Source organism: Misgurnus anguillicaudatus, chromosome 24, assembly GCF_027580225.2.
Source record: "Misgurnus anguillicaudatus chromosome 24, ASM2758022v2, whole genome shotgun sequence".
NCBI classification, from domain to species: domain Eukaryota; kingdom Metazoa; phylum Chordata; class Actinopteri; order Cypriniformes; family Cobitidae; genus Misgurnus; species Misgurnus anguillicaudatus.
The window spans coordinates 44,382,395-44,397,771 of NC_073360.2; the positions used below are offsets into that span (position 1 = coordinate 44,382,395).

Sequence of the window (15,377 nt, forward strand, 5' to 3'; positions counted from 1 at the left end):
GTTTAGCTTCAGTTAATTCAGGTTTATATGTTCTGTTGGTTTATTTTATCCCAACGTTTATCTAGTGTTAAAAAACAGAAACAGGAAGTGCTTCTGTTGTTTACATCTTTTGAAATGGTCTATAGATACAGAAGATACAGAATCTCAATTCTTCATCCTTCTTTGTGTAAATAAGAGTGAAAAAACAATTTAATTGTTTCATGTTTTTTTCAGATGTGATGAGTGATTCATGTTTGGATATAGAACTAACGTCCTCACACTCAAAAGAGCGACGGACAGCACAAACTCTTTCCTGCATCACCTGTGAAAAGACATTTAGCTCACAGAGACTTTTAGAGAGACATGAGAGAAAACACACAGAACAGAAACTCTTCACCAGATCTGAGATCAGCTTTACTACCTTACAAGAGAAGAAACTTCATTCAGAAGACCACAGAGAGAAGAAGAAGAAGAAGAAGAAGAAGCAGTTTCACTGTGAGCAGTGTGGGAGGATTTCCTCTAATCTAAATGTTCACATGAGGACACACAGTGATGAAAAGCCTTTCAACTGCACTGAATGTGGAAAATACTTCAGAACCAAAGAAAATCTTCAAACTCATCAGAAAGTTCACACTGGAGAGAAACCTCATCACTGTAATGTCTGTGGGAAGAGTTTTAGTGTAAAACATACATTACTAAAGCACCAGAGGCTTCATACAGGTGAAAAACCTTTCAAATGCTATCAGTGTGGCAAGACATTTATTTGTTCAAGTAATTTAAGAGTCCATCAGAGAGTTCATTCTGGAGAGAAACCTTATCACTGTAGTGTCTGTGGGAAGAGTTTTAGTCAAGGGTCTTCATTACTAAAGCACAAGAGACTTCATACAGGTGAAAAACCTTACAAATGCTCTCAGTGTCTCAAGACGTTTACTCAGTCAGTTCACTTAAAATCCCATCAGAGAGTTCATACTGGAGAGAAACTTTAACACTGTAATGTTTTTGGGAAGAGTTAATCAACAGTCAAACTTTGTAAAGCACCAGTGACCTTAAAGGCGGAGTCCATGATGTTTGAAAGCCAATGTTGATATTTGAAATCACCTAAACAAACACCTACAAAGCCCCTACCGCAATAGAATCTGGACCTTCTGTTGATAGACCCACCCCACACATACGCAACCCGGCATTTGATTTGATTTGATTGGCTATAGGTGTGTTTTGGTAGTCGGCCCGTCTCCTTTTCCAACGCGTTTTTCAAACATCGTAGACTCCGCCTTTAATAAGGTTATGACACCAAAAATGTGTATAAAGTTTAAATATTTTTAAAAGTTAATAGTAAAAAAAAAGAACAAATAATCAAATTATGAGCAATATCACAGATAACTACAACCGAACAAACATACACATGAAATAAAACAGTGCTGTTCATATTTTCAGATTGATCTACAGTACTGTATTTTCCTACTATGAAAGTGTTGTTTTTTGACTGTTGTTTTATTAGTGAAATACAGTTAAAATAACGTTACCCATGTAAGTACACTAAATGTTAGTTTCTGAACACAAAGAAATCACATTCTTGTGCAGTAATCATTGTAATTGTATCTCTCCATGCACTCTGAAGATATCATACGGCCAGGACTTGTGTTTGGTCTTTTACATATACATTTAAAAAACACAGTGCAGCATGTTTATTTACAACACAAGCAGCAGACTCTTGACATAATATAGTTTGCTGCTATTTAGACCCGTCATTATACAAAAATGTCCTGTGGTATTTCATGTGATAAAACATCACAATTTCACAAAACTGATGTGATAATTGTGTAGTATTGTGTTTTTTGGGCGACAAATTACCACAGGATTTTGCTGTCAAGTATGTAATATTACTACAGTATTCCTGTAATATTCTTGTTGTATTACTTACATATTTCTGTTGTATTTCATCTTTTACCCTGTCTGTCAATCAATGTAAGTAAAATACAAGAAATTAGTGCAAAACTGAGTCTATGAATTTTATTAAACAAACCAGTAAAACCACTTAGTGAAACAGAGTTCTTTGGTAAATATCATCTTCTGGTCCTTCTGCTTCTTCCTTTTCTCCGTCAGGTAGATACTGTATCCTGATTGCTTTTTGTCACAGCATGTAAGTGAAAAAGTACATAATGATCAAAATGCTAACAATAAAAATCAAGGGTTGTCCTAAAAACTTCAATCACATAGGAATGTTTTTATTTTAACCTTGATTGATCTTTAGTCCCAATTACTTGATGCTATAAATAAAGTGTTAAGATAGACAATGTATATGTATACTGCACTGTAGCTGTACTTTTCTTACCATATATAGTCATAATAATAATTATATATGTTTTTAAATGTTCAAGGTGAAGACAAGTAAAGATCACTACTCGGTCAAAGTGCCAGCGCTCGAGCTACACCAAATCAACGGATAACGTTAAAGTTTACCATATATTAGTCATATCAAATGATACTTACAACTGAATTAACATCAGTGTAAATTAATTTCAGTAAATTAACCAAGCATTTAAGAAAACTTACCTCAGAATCTACCACAGTAATAGGAAACCTCTCGCCTGAAGACAAATTCAGTTATCCAGAACGCTTGCGACGACACTCACTGTACACCCTACTGACACACCAGAAACAACAGAGCCGTAAATCTGTTTCCAGATCTGCAGCCTCCTCATACTCACTTGTAAAGCAGTGAGGGTCTTCTGTCTCCAGTACAGCAGGAGGCGCTGCAGCTCTTTAGTCCGCAAATAAACTCACTAAAGAAAGAAAGAAAGAAAGAAAGAAAGAAAGAAAGAAAGAAAGAGCGCGCGCGCGTGTGATGTGTTTGTGTATCCTCAGTGTTTTTCTCTCTTGCGCGTTTTATTGAGTGTAAACAGAGTCTTGTCTCTGTGTATTTAAGTGTTGAGACGTTGATGATGAGATGTGCTGTAAATCAGTATGAACTGATCTGTCCATGCTGGATATATTGATGATTTCATCACAGAAATCTCTCAGCTGAAGAAAGAGGTGGCGTTACTGGAGACAAAGCTGAGGTCAAGATGAGATTTAGCAGTGAATCGAGAGGTTTGTTACAGCTTTTACATCATTTACCTGAATCAGACAACAACAAATCATTTCTAATCTTACTATTTGTGTGTGTTGTGTTGTCAGGATGTGGATTGTTGTGAATCTTCAGTGTGTGTGACAGTAAACAGAGCTTACAGGAGGATCAAACCTCCACAGAGTCTCTGGATTCTGTCTGTAACGCTGGAGAACAGCAGCAGATCCTGCAGACCAAACTGAAGATGTGTTCAGTTAAACTCATCGACTGCACGAACCTCATGATGAAGATTAAAACTGAACCCACAGAAATCAAAACTGAACCCACAGAAATCAAAACTGAACCCACAGAAATCAAAACTGAACCCACAGAAATCAAAACTGAACCCACAGAAGAGGAAGATCGCCCTGATGAAGATGATGATTTTATTCCATCAGGTATGTCACCTCAATTATTGTTGTATTTTTAACTGTCATGTGAGCACCTGTTTTGGGTTTTCAATCACAAACTAACAAATCAAAAGACAAAAAATGTAAGTACTACAATTTTAAAGGTTTTAGGATATCTTTAATACTTATTATACCACGGGTCTGTTAAATGCTTCATTCTGATTGGCTGATAAATGTTTCATGGGTGTTGATTATTTTCTGTAAAATACACACCTTACCTGTAAAATGTCATAAAAATAGGCACAAGAGCAATGTTTGTGGTGGTATAAGTGGAATAATTGACTCCGGTCCTTTGAATTATTTGAAAATTTTATTCAACAATTTGTTCTCCTTTCAGAGCACGTTCATGAGCAGACTACACGCCAGTTCACACTGGTCAGACACAGACTTCAACAGATGCTGTTTTTGGATCAAAGTAAATGAGACTTTAGAATGTTGGTGTCTATTGTTGGTAGTTGGTAGTTGTCTGCTGACCAGTGTGAATTGGCCTTACAGTGTTGCTAACGTCACCTGCCAATGTTTTTATCCTTTTTTTATTTAAGCCATCATGCAAACATTGTAAATAATACCTAATCAGCCTGTTTAAATTCACAAAGTACTTGCCAGCATATTCTGTGTCTGTATGCTGGCAACTACATCAGCAGGAGACGTCGGCAACATGCGCCACAGTCTGGTCATGAACAACAAAAGAGGAGAACAAATTGTTGAATAAAATCGTTGTTCGTGTTGTTGCCTCAATTATTCCTCCTCCTCCTTTCTGTAAATAAGAGTGAAAAGACAATTTAATTGTTTCATGTTTCTTTCAGATGTGAAGAGTGATTCATGTTTGGATATAGAAATAACGTCCTCAACATCAAAAGAGCGACTGACAGCACAAACTCTTTCCTGCATCACCTGTGGAAAGACATTCAGCTCACAGAGACATTTAGAGAGACATGAGAGAAAACACACAGAACAGAAACTCTTCACCAGATCTGAGATCAGCTTTACTACCTTACAAGAGAAGAAACTTCATTCAGAAGACCACAGAGAGAAGAAGAAGAAGCAGTTTCACTGTGAGCAGTGTGGGAGGATTTGTGTCTCTTCCTATAAACTAAATGTTCACATGAGGACACACAGTGATGAAAAGCCTTTCAACTGCACTGAATGTGGAAAATACTTCAGAACCAAAGACAATCTTCAAGTTCATCAGAGAATTCATACAGGAGAAAAACCTTACGAGTGTCCTCACTGTGAGAAGAGATTTAGGCATAAATGTGGTTTGAAGACACATGTGCTTTTACACACCAATGAGAGACCGTATCAGTGCAGTGAATGTGACAAAACCTTTAGGGATTCACGTTCATTAAAATCACACCAGAATATTCACATTAAAGAGAAACTCTATCAGTGTTTACACTATGATAAACGTTACAGTCATAAATATCAGCAGATAGTCCATGAGAGAGTTCACACTGGAGAAAAAACTCATTACTGTAGTGTCTGTGGGAAGAGTTTTAGTCAACATGAAAGTTTAGTGACACACCTGAGGACTCAAACAAATAAAAAACTTTTCAGATGCTCTCAGTGTGACAAGACGTTTAATTATTCATGTAACTTAAAAGTCCATCAGAGAGTTCATACTGGAGAGAAACCTTACGTCTGCGCTCACTGTGGAAAGAGCTTCTCTAATTCATCTCATTTAAGAGTCCATGAGAGAATTCACACTGGAGAGAAACCTTATCACTGTAGTGTCTGTGGGAAGAGTTTTAGTCAAGTGTCTGCATTACTAAATCACAAGAGTAGACACACAGGTGAAAAAACTTACAAATGCTCTCAGTGTAACATGACATTTCAATATTCAGGTCACTTCAAAGTCCATCAGAGAGTTCACACGGGTGGGAAACTTAACATCTGCACTCATTGTGGAAAGAGCTTCACTAATTCATCTAATTTAAGAATTCATCAGAGAGTTCATACTGGAGAGAAACCTTATCACTGTAGTGTCTGTGGGAAGAGTTTTAGTCAACGGCCAAACTTGCTTAAGCACCAGAGACTTCATACAGGTGAAAAACCTTACAAATGCTCTCAGTGTGACAAGACGTTTGCTCAGTCAGGTTCCTTAAAAACCCATCAGAGAGTTCATATGGGAAAAAAAAACTTAAGGGTGACAGAGAATGAAAAATCGTTTTTACCTTGTGTTAATTGAATAAACAGTAATTACCTGCATTTACGAACATAGGAAAAGTACTAGACAATCTGAACATCTCCGTTTCATAGAAATTCCTACTTTAGAAATGTCTGCCAAAAAATGACTCAATCTGAACAATGGATACATGTTACGTAAAATGGATCTCACTGCTCCCCCACTCTCATTAATTCCCCCCTTCAAAATAATTTTGTAAAAAATGTTTCTGTCCTTGTTTTGAAGACGATGAAGTTTACATTCTTTTGAGTGGCAGCAAAGGCAGCCAATCAGCATCAAGTGCTTGCATTTCATAATAAGGTTGCCATTTAAGCCAGAAGGGAAGCCAAACAGGTGCAAAACCACATATTTAAAATCCTCCGAGTTTTTTTAGGAAGCTTACCCAACCAAAATGTTGTTGTCTACATGTCACATCACAGAACAAGAATAAAAACCCCCTTCAATCATTCCATGTCAACTTTGAAAGGAATAATTTAGATAATTTACTCACCCCCATGTCATCCAAAATGTTGATGTCTTTCTTTTTTCTGTAGAGAAGAAAAAAGGTTTTTCAGAAAAACATTGCAGGATTTTTCTCATTTAGACATTATTGGACCCCAACAGTTTACAGTTTCAACACAGTTTCAAAGCTGGTGGCTTTGTAGTATTTACCACAGGATTTTGTTGTCAAGTATGTAATATTACTGCAGTATTCCAGTAATATTTTTGTGGTATTACTTTCATATTTCTGTTGTATTTCATCTTTTACCCTGTCTGTCAATAAATGTAAGTAAAATACAAGAAATTAGTGCAAAACTGAGTCTGTGGATTTTATTAAACCAGTAAAACCACTTTAGTGAAACAGAGGAAAATGTTTCTTTGGTGAATATCATCTGCTGGTCCTTCTGCTTCTTCCTTTTCTATGTCAGGTAGATGCTGTATCCTGGTTGCTTTTTGTCACAGCATCTAAGTGAAAAAGTACATAATAATCAAAATGCTAAAAATAAAAATCAAGAGTTGTCCTAACAAAACTTCAATCACAAAGGAATGTTGTTATTTTAACCTTGATCCCTAAAATAAAGTGCTAAGATATACAATTCTTATTTATACTGCACTGTAGCATTATTTTTCTTACCATATAGTAATAATAATAATGTGTTTTTAAATGTTCAAGGTGAAGACAAGTAAATTAAGATCACTGCTCATATTGTTATGCAGGCTGCGCCACGAGCTCGTGAAGCGATTAAACTGCCAGCGGTCGAGCTACAACAAATCAACGGATAATGTTAAAGTTTACCATATATTAGTCATATCAAATTATAATAATAACTGAATTAACATAATTGTAAATTAATTTCAGTAAATTAATCAAGAATTTAAGGAAACTTACCTCAGAATCTACCACAGAAACTCGCCTGAAGAGAAATTCTGTTATCTAGAACAAAAAAACTGTTAGATCATATGACCTCTGTAAGCTTCAGTAAATTTATCACATAATACTCTGAACATAAATTTTTATCATATTGAGTGAAACCAAATAAAAAATGTTTCCACCGCAATGCAAATTGAGGGTAAATATGGACAACAATAAATTGAACCACTTTGCTCCAAAGTTTCTTGGTAGGCTATGTGGAGGGGTGCATACTTGTTAAGCAGTGAGCGTCTTCTCTCGTCAGTACAGCAGGAGGCGCTGCAGCTCTTTAGTCCGCAAATAAACTCACTAAAGAAAGAAAGAAAGAAAGAGCGCGCGTGTGATGTGTTTGTGTATCCTCAGTGTTTTTCTCTCTTGCGTGTTTCATTGAGTGTAAACAGAGTCTTGTCTCTGTGTATTTAAGTGTTAAGACAATGATGATGAGATGTGCTGTAAATCAGTAGGAAATTATCTGTCCATGTTGGATATATTGATGATTTCATCACAGAAATCTCTCAGCTGAAGAAAGAGGTGGCGTTACTGGAGACAAAGCTGAGGTCAAGAGGAGATTTAGCAATGAATCGAGAGGTTTGTACAGCTTAAACATCATTTACCTGAATCAGACAACATCAAATCATTTCTAATCTTACTGTCTGTGTGTGTTGTGTTGTCAGGATGTGGATTGTTGTGAATCTTCAGTGTATGTGACTGATGATGGGAGTCTGGATTCAGTGTGGATGAGCAGAGATCAGAGCCGCACACCACAGACACTGCTGGACTCTAAACTCTCTGAAGAGAAATCCAGACACACACAGGACTCCGATCTCAGTCTGACTTTACTCTCAGAAATGAAAACTGAACCCACAGAAATCAAAATTAAACCCACAGAAATAAAAACTGAACCCACAGAAGAGGAAGATTGCACTGACGAAGATGATGATTTTCTTCCATCAGGTATGTCTCCTCAATTATTTTCAAACATTTTTAACTGTCATGTGAGCACCTGTTTTGGGGTTTCAGTCACAAACTCACTAATTAAAGACCCAAACAAAAAAAAATGTAAGTATTCAAATTTTAAAGGAGTTTACCCCCAAAATGATAATGTGATCATAAATCACTTACCCCTGTGTCGTTCTAAAACCTAAAGTGCTCAGATTCTCTTCAGAACACATTTTTAGATATTTTTGAAGAAAACAGTGAGCCCATCAAACACAGAACATTCCCTTTAGTTTATTTTTAAGATTTAATGAATAAACTTTAATAGCCTAATGGATGGATAATAAAATACAATGTTATCTAAATACAATGTGATGCTGAGGTATTTTTTTTTTTAAATAAAAAATAAGCTTCAGTTCATGTTGTCTGAACAATAAACACTGTTTAACACATTAGTATGATTTTTAGTACACTCTAAAAACATTGGGTTAAAATTAATCTTGGGTTGTTTTGTAAACCAACATTGGGTCTAAGATGGACCAGCTGCAAAATAACTTTTTGTTGGGTTGAAACAACTCAATGTTTGGTTAATGCGTTTAAAGCTGTTAAAATGTTTAAAAGTCTAATTTTTGTAAATTGTTTTGTGGTTTGAATTGTTATCATACGTTTCATTGGGGTGTCTATAAATAACAAAGCATATATTTAATTGAGAAAGCATATTTATTGCCCATGGACAATAAAAGAGTACATAACATCTAGATTAGGGCAAATAAGGATCTGATAAGGTGCAGCGGCTCTTTGCTCTCCGAGTTGATGTCTAATTTTGTTTATTTGGTCGCTGCTACAGATAAATATGTATGAGTCAATAAACTCCTACAGTCGTCAGGACTTAATAAACATTGGAGTTGCCCATAGCAGGGCATTTATGTTATCTTTCCATCGCACTCACAACATACCCGACTCCATTACCAGAGAGCCAACACCGGCGTGAGAGAAAACAGAAGCGGGGCTGTATAGCGGGTCTTGGTGTCAGATTACAGAAAGATCCACACAGACCACCGATCCCCAGCCTCTTCCTCTCAAATGCTAGATCTGTTGTAAATAAGATTGGTGACCTGGAGCAACTTTTAGCCGCAAATAATTCATTACGGAACTTCAACATAATGATAATCACAAAACTTGGCTTACTTCTTTGATCCCCGATAACTCTGTCACGTTGAATGAAAGGACACTGCACAGACAGGACAGGCTGTGTATATATGACAGTCACTGTTCCCGTGATCTAGAGTCTCTGTCAGTGTTATGCAAACCTTTCTACCTACTGAGAGAGTTAACTGTAGTAACTGGGACAGCTGGGGCTTTTCACCTATCTCTGCTCCTCCACCCTGCCAACATCCCTTTTAGGAGGACAACAAAGCCATGTATCAAACCATTACAATTATTTATTGTATATAGGAGAGTGCTCCTATTTTCTTTGTATTGTAAAGTACAATGACAATAAAGGCATTCAATTCAACCCTACACAAACTATCCAATCTATGATTAAAAAATTTGTATATTTCATATCTATTAATCTAAAATGACAGATGCCCAGTTAACATAACAATTAGATCAAGTAAAAACAAGTTGTACAAGTAAGGGATAATGTATTGGCAGCAGGTTGTCATAGCAGAAATAAGCCCCGACAGTGCACGCATTGAAAAAAAGGTTAATTATGTATTAAAGTCAAATTTGAGGTAAAAACATAGTAAAATATAAAAAACTGTTTTTAATAATGCTGTTTTCTTTTAATATAGGTAACACTTTATTATCATATATTATCATATGTAACGAATACAGGGCTTGACATTAACGCTTGTCCTGGACAAGTGAGAGACAATTTTACTTATCTGAGTTTTAACTGTATTCCTACTTGTAAACATGTCTACTTGCTAGTTCACCAACAAAATATTAATTTTTTTTGCAAAGCAAAGTGTGCAATTTGTCCATTCTATTTACATGCTAAAATTCAATAAATCTTAAGATGTTCTTCCCACTTTAGTAGACAGGAGTTGGCAAAATGACAGGAAGCAGTCTGTGTGGAATATCACCATTGGGTTCTGTAGAGATTAATGTTTAGTTTAAATTAGTAACTTTATTGTCATAATACTCAGCAAGCAACTGTTGTATTCCCAAGTGTACCTGGGGGGTGGTGGGGTTGTTGATGTTCCTGGCTGGCAAGTTGCAGGATTCTGTCTTTAAAATGCAAGGCCCAATTTTCAAATAGCTTTTAGGCATGGTCAGGAATAACACAGAGAAGTCTTGTGAAATCTGAAAATGACAAATCGTGCATTATTTTTGAAAAACACTTATGAAAGAGAGTCAGGCCAAGTACCAAAACACACTTGTAGCCAATCAGCAGTTAGGGGCGTGTCTACTAACCGACATCATTGCCTGGGTTGTGTATGGTTGTGTGTGTGGCGGGTCTATCAAAAGAAGGTCCAGATTTTATTGGGGTAGGGGCGTGTTTGTTTAGGTGATTTCAAATATCAGCATTGGCTTTCAAAGATCATGCACCCCACCTTTAATTCAATGCAATAATGAAGTTCATATGGCCTAGCTTATCAGTAAACTACAGCTGTGTGTAGTAAATGGTGCTTCATCTGAAAGCAGGTGTTTATCGGCTTTACTAATGAGATGCACATACGATTACTCATGCAACCCTACATACATTGAAAATTAGCCTACATACTCACAGCAAAATAAACAGGGATTCTTAATAGACCCCTTCAATGTTTGGACATTGAACGCCTACTTGTAGGTTGGGTGCGCGCGCAGCATGGGGTCAGAAAAAAGGCGCGGCTACTAAAAACTAATTATACAAAACAGGCTTTCTAATTTAATCTAACAGGGCTGATAAATGATGACTTACCTGAAATGAAGTGAGCACTACATACACTTCACAGCCCACGAAGCAACACGTAGGTGACAATGCTCTTTGGATTCAACCGAACAATACGCAACTCCACTTGATAGAATGACTTTTCTGACCCTGACATGCGCAGTGCGAACCGCGAATTCTCCTGTGACGTGAACCGTGAAGGGGTCTATAAAGAAATGCTTTGATATGCCTCGTTGTATTTTCAACCGATAACTTTGAATAATAAAAGACAAAAGTGCATTTTCATTTTACCTGTAAAAGCTGGTTTCAGAACCTCCAAGCTCCATTGTTTGGCTTCTCCTGGTCAAATCAGAATCTCAATTCTTCATCCTTCTTTGTGTAAATAAGAGTGAAAAGACAATTTAATTGTTTCATGTTTCTTTCAGATGTGAAGAGTGATTCATGTTTGGATATAGAAATAACGTCCTCAACATCAAAAGAGCGACTGACAGCACAAACTCTTTCCTGCATCACCTGTGGAAAGACATTCAGCTCACAGAGACATTTAGAGAGACATGAGAGAAAACACACAGAACAGAAACTCTTCACCAGATCTGAGATCAGCTTTACTACCTTACAAGAGAAGAAACTTCATTCAGAAGACCACAGAGAGAAGAAGAAGAAGAAGCAGTTTCACTGTGAGCAGTGTGGGAAGATTTGTGTCTCTTCCTATAAACTAAATGTTCACATGAGGACACACAGTGATGAAAAGCCTTTCAACTGCACTGAATGTGGAAAATACTTCAAAACCAAACAAAATCTTGATATTCATCAGAGAGTTCACACAGGAGAAAAACCTTTCAAATGCTCTCAGTGTGCTGAGACTTTTTCTCAGTCAGGTTACTTAAAAACCCACGAGAGAGTTCATACTGGAGAGAAACCTTATCTCTGTAGTGTCTGTGGGAAGAGTTTTACTCAACATGCTACATTACTAAATCACACGAGACTTCATACAGGTGAAAAACCTTTTAAATGCTCTCATTGTGACAAGACGTTTGCTTATTCAAGTCACTTCAAATCCCATCAGAGAGTTCATACTGGAGAGAAACCTTACGTCTGCGCTCACTGTGGAAAGAGCTTTTCTAATTCATCTGAATTAAGAGTTCATCGAAGAGTTCATACTGGAGAGAAACCTTATCAATGTAGTGTCTGTGGGAAGAGCTTCTCTAATTCATCTCATTTAAGAGTCCATCAAAGAGTTCATACTGGAGAGAAACCTTATCACTGTAGTGTCTGTGGGAAGAGTTTTAGTCAACGGGCTAACTTACTAAATCACCAGAGACTTCATACAGGTGAAAAACCTTTCAAATGCTCTCAGTGTAATAAGACGTTTGCTCACTCAGGTTCCTTAAAAACCCATCAGAGAGTTCATACTGGAGAGAAACATTAACACTGTAATGTTTGTGGGAGTTCATCAACAGTCAAACTTTGTAAAACAAGTTAATAGTAAAATAAGAACAAAAAACTAAGACTATGTGCCTGCCCTATTGTAACTTAAACCATTTCCCAAATCATTTCACCTACCTCTGCATTCTGGGATGCGCTTGACCATTTGGCCCAATGGTGGAAACCAACCGGTGTCATTAGTCGGTGGAAAAAATTCAAGATTTTACAAACTGTTACTCTTGTGTCTCATGTTGATACGCTAGATGATGTAGTGATTGTGTGCGCTGCACTAACAAACCTCTGTAAAAGTTTGGTTCCCAAAGGCAGAGTTTCCAAATACATCATTCATTTGAAATGCTTAATGATTCATGCTATTTTACTTTTGTATATTGTCAAAATATGCAACATTGTTTCAGGTTATGTTCTATTAAAGACAATCATATTATGAAGGAGTGTAACAATCACTGTCACCTGTGATGGATCTTACCTGATGGAAGTTTCACAAGCTGTCTTGTCGGTATAAACAGAGATTGATAAGCAGAATGCTTATAGAACCCAAAGTTGAATGAGATGTTGCTATCCAGCAGCCATATCACCCTGTAGTCCAAGACAGCTTGGCTACTGAAGCTAAGCAGGGCTGAGCCTGGTCAGTACTTGGATGGGAGACCACCTGGGAAATCCAGGTTGCTGCTGGTAGAGGTGTTAGTGAGACCAGCAGGGGGTGCTCACCCTGTGGTCTGTGTGGGTCCTAACACCCCAGTATAGTGACAGGGACACTATACTGTCAAAAAAGCACTGTCCTTCGAATGAGACGTTAATCCGAGGTCCTGACTCTCTTTGGTTGTTAAAAATCCCAGGATGTCCTTCGAAAAAGAGTAGTGGTGTGCCCCGGCATCCTGGCCAAACTTACCAGTTGACCTACTAATCATCCCCTCATATACTAATTGGCTATATCCATCTGTCTCCTCTCCTCTAATAAGCTGGTGTGTGGTGGGCGTTCTGCCGCAATATGGCTGCCGTCGCCTCATCCAGGTGGATGCTGCACGTCCACTGTGACATGTTGAGTTCATACTTGGGGGAGATGAAGTTTGAACATTGAGACATATGCAACTGAGATTGTCCATCAATAAACTTTGTTCTATTTACCATCATATACTTTGTCTCCTGTCTCATCTGCTCTACTCTAGCTTTAATCAATCAACCTCTTGACTCATAGAAGACTGTTAAGCACTAATTTTGGTATTAACAGCTTTGCTAAGTAATTTATATTTTCTGGCAGGATCTGGTGTCCGGGGCTGGACCCTCAATATTTGTCTGTCGTGGATACCTGATCTAACAGTTATGGCATCACGAACAGGATAGAATAATTGCTATTATCCGTAAGAACAGAGTATGGATTATTTCTCGCATGACCAGATGGTGAAATGTCCCAGACCACTTGGCTTCTGACTCCGAGCCACGAATGAAGGCGGGGGTAACTCCAGCAGGTGTCTTCTCCTGACTTAACTACTCAAGCAAGAGTGAGTTTGTTCTGTTCTGACATTTCATGAAAATTCAGTACGTGTGTGAAGTAGTTCTTCAGATATGGAGCAGTCAGAAATTAAGCCAGATTCTGTAATTAAAATGCTAACACAACAGCTGAAAGAGCACTTTAAGATCAAACAAGCAGAAAAACTCATCAATGTACAAAGGGCGGTCTTTAGGTTCCCAAGACAAAAGTAAAGACACATCTAAAGACATTAAAAAAGTATGGAAATTGTAAAATTCAAAGAATGAAAACCTGAGAATTGAGATGAATAAATCCCTTGGATTTTTGCCACTTTCTCTAAATGTAGAAATTGGGAAATGAAAATGCAATTAGACATTCATAAAAGAGATAAAGAAGTTATGGAGAGAAGGCTGATGGGGTTACACGACAGATGTTAAAAGAGATGTTCAAGCTAATGTTCAATTTACACAAAAGTTGATCAAAAGCAAATGGCACCGGATTTACCAGATTTTAATGCATGTGACCATGGTAGTGACATTGATATGACTACAGATTCAGATTCTGACACGAACAATGATGATTGTGAAGGGGCAGCAGGAAAGTTTCCACTGTTGAAAGTTAACATCAAAAAGGGTAAAATGCAAACTAAGGTTTATATTCAGAAAACTAAAGGAGGAGATGTGTTAATGGATGGTGAGGTCAGGGATTCAGGGGACTTATTTATAAAATGCTGCGTAAAACCATCCTACATTTGATTTTACGATCATTTAACAAAAATGCGTACGTGTGATTCATAAACCGAACGTACGCGCAGAAAACGCGTGTACCCCTTTCAAATCTATAAATCGCAACTGAACTTGAACTTGTGCGCAGCCGAGCAGTTTCAGATCTCCGCTTTTAAACAATGCGTAATTAATGTCTTATATTTCCAAAAACCTGCAGCAATCAGACAAGCAAAAGTGCGTACGTCTGCTCAGACCCTGACGTGGCGCTAGGCACTTTTCCACGTCAAAGACAGTTTTTATAAATATGGACTTTGCCGTGGATTTTTGCCTATGCACACTTTATCTGTGCGTACACACGCTTTATAAATGAGGCCCCAGATGTTGTGCAGTATGAAGACTCAGTCTCTAAGTTTGGTCAGTTTCTGTTAAAAACACAGCAGAGGTTGCTTAGCGCTGTAAAAGGAGCCACTTATCGGCGCTTCTTTTTTGTCTTGGCGCTTCTAAAAGAATAATTATATTTATCAGGATTAAATTACTTAAATTTGACCTCTGTGTTTAAATTATAATCTGACTCCAATTTAATATAGTAAGAATTTAGTGCATTATATAAAGTATCTGTTGGTCTTAAATTAAATCATTGATTATTTATAAATTCTCATAATCTTAGTTATTCGTTCATTAGGGATCCGATATCGCACAGAGTATACATCGGCCTTTGCGTATATATCACACACAAAATTGTCAGTCTGATCTTAGTCAGAGGTTGCCAAGTAAACTAATATTTTTACGTCTGGCCGCCCCATGCTTGCTCCGATCATAAAAATAGGAGACTGTCCTCCAAAGTCGTTTGT

The 15,377-nt window shown here is 37.3% G+C and overlaps 2 protein-coding genes across 3 annotated transcripts; both read left to right on the top strand.

Annotated features, from left to right (window-relative positions):
• The first annotated feature begins 218 nt into the window (after window positions 1–218).
• LOC141349283 (uncharacterized) lies at window positions 219–6,475 on the top strand. Its single transcript, XM_073863412.1, has 3 exons — window positions 219–959; window positions 3,177–3,483; window positions 4,302–6,475. Exons 1-3 carry the CDS (start codon window positions 219–221, stop codon window positions 5,681–5,683), a joined length of 2,430 nt encoding a protein of 809 aa, XP_073719513.1. The 3' UTR covers window positions 5,684–6,475.
• Window positions 2,966–12,710, top strand: LOC129437141 (uncharacterized). Of its 2 annotated transcripts, none has more exons than XM_073863514.1 (3): window positions 2,966–3,069; window positions 7,745–8,024; window positions 11,313–12,710. In XM_073863514.1, the coding sequence occupies exons 2-3, from the start codon at window positions 7,808–7,810 to the stop codon at window positions 12,314–12,316; spliced, it is 1,221 nt and encodes a 406-aa protein (XP_073719615.1). In that variant the 5' UTR covers window positions 2,966–3,069; window positions 7,745–7,807; the 3' UTR covers window positions 12,317–12,710. The 2 variants fall into 2 exon arrangements, with proteins under 2 accessions (XP_073719615.1, XP_073719614.1); XM_073863513.1 differs by lacking the exon at window positions 2,966–3,069 and adding an exon at window positions 7,339–7,658.
• The last annotated feature ends 2,667 nt before the right edge of the window (window positions 12,711–15,377 follow it).

Excerpts from the sequence above, each read along its gene's own strand:
- LOC129437141 (XM_073863513.1), top strand. Across the intron at positions 8,025-11,312 it reads TGATGATTTTCTTCCATCAG|ATGTGAAGAGTGATTCATGT; the intron begins GTATGTCTCCTC and ends TGTTTCTTTCAG.
- LOC141349283 (XM_073863412.1), top strand. The coding sequence starts at position 219 with ATGAGTGATTCATGTTTGGATATAGAACTAACGTCCTCACACTCAAAA. Across the intron at positions 960-3,176 it reads GAGTTCATACTGGAGAGAAA|TTCAGTGTGTGTGACAGTAA; the intron begins CTTTAACACTGT and ends TTGTTGTGAATC. Across the intron at positions 3,484-4,301 it reads TGATGATTTTATTCCATCAG|ATGTGAAGAGTGATTCATGT; the intron begins GTATGTCACCTC and ends TGTTTCTTTCAG.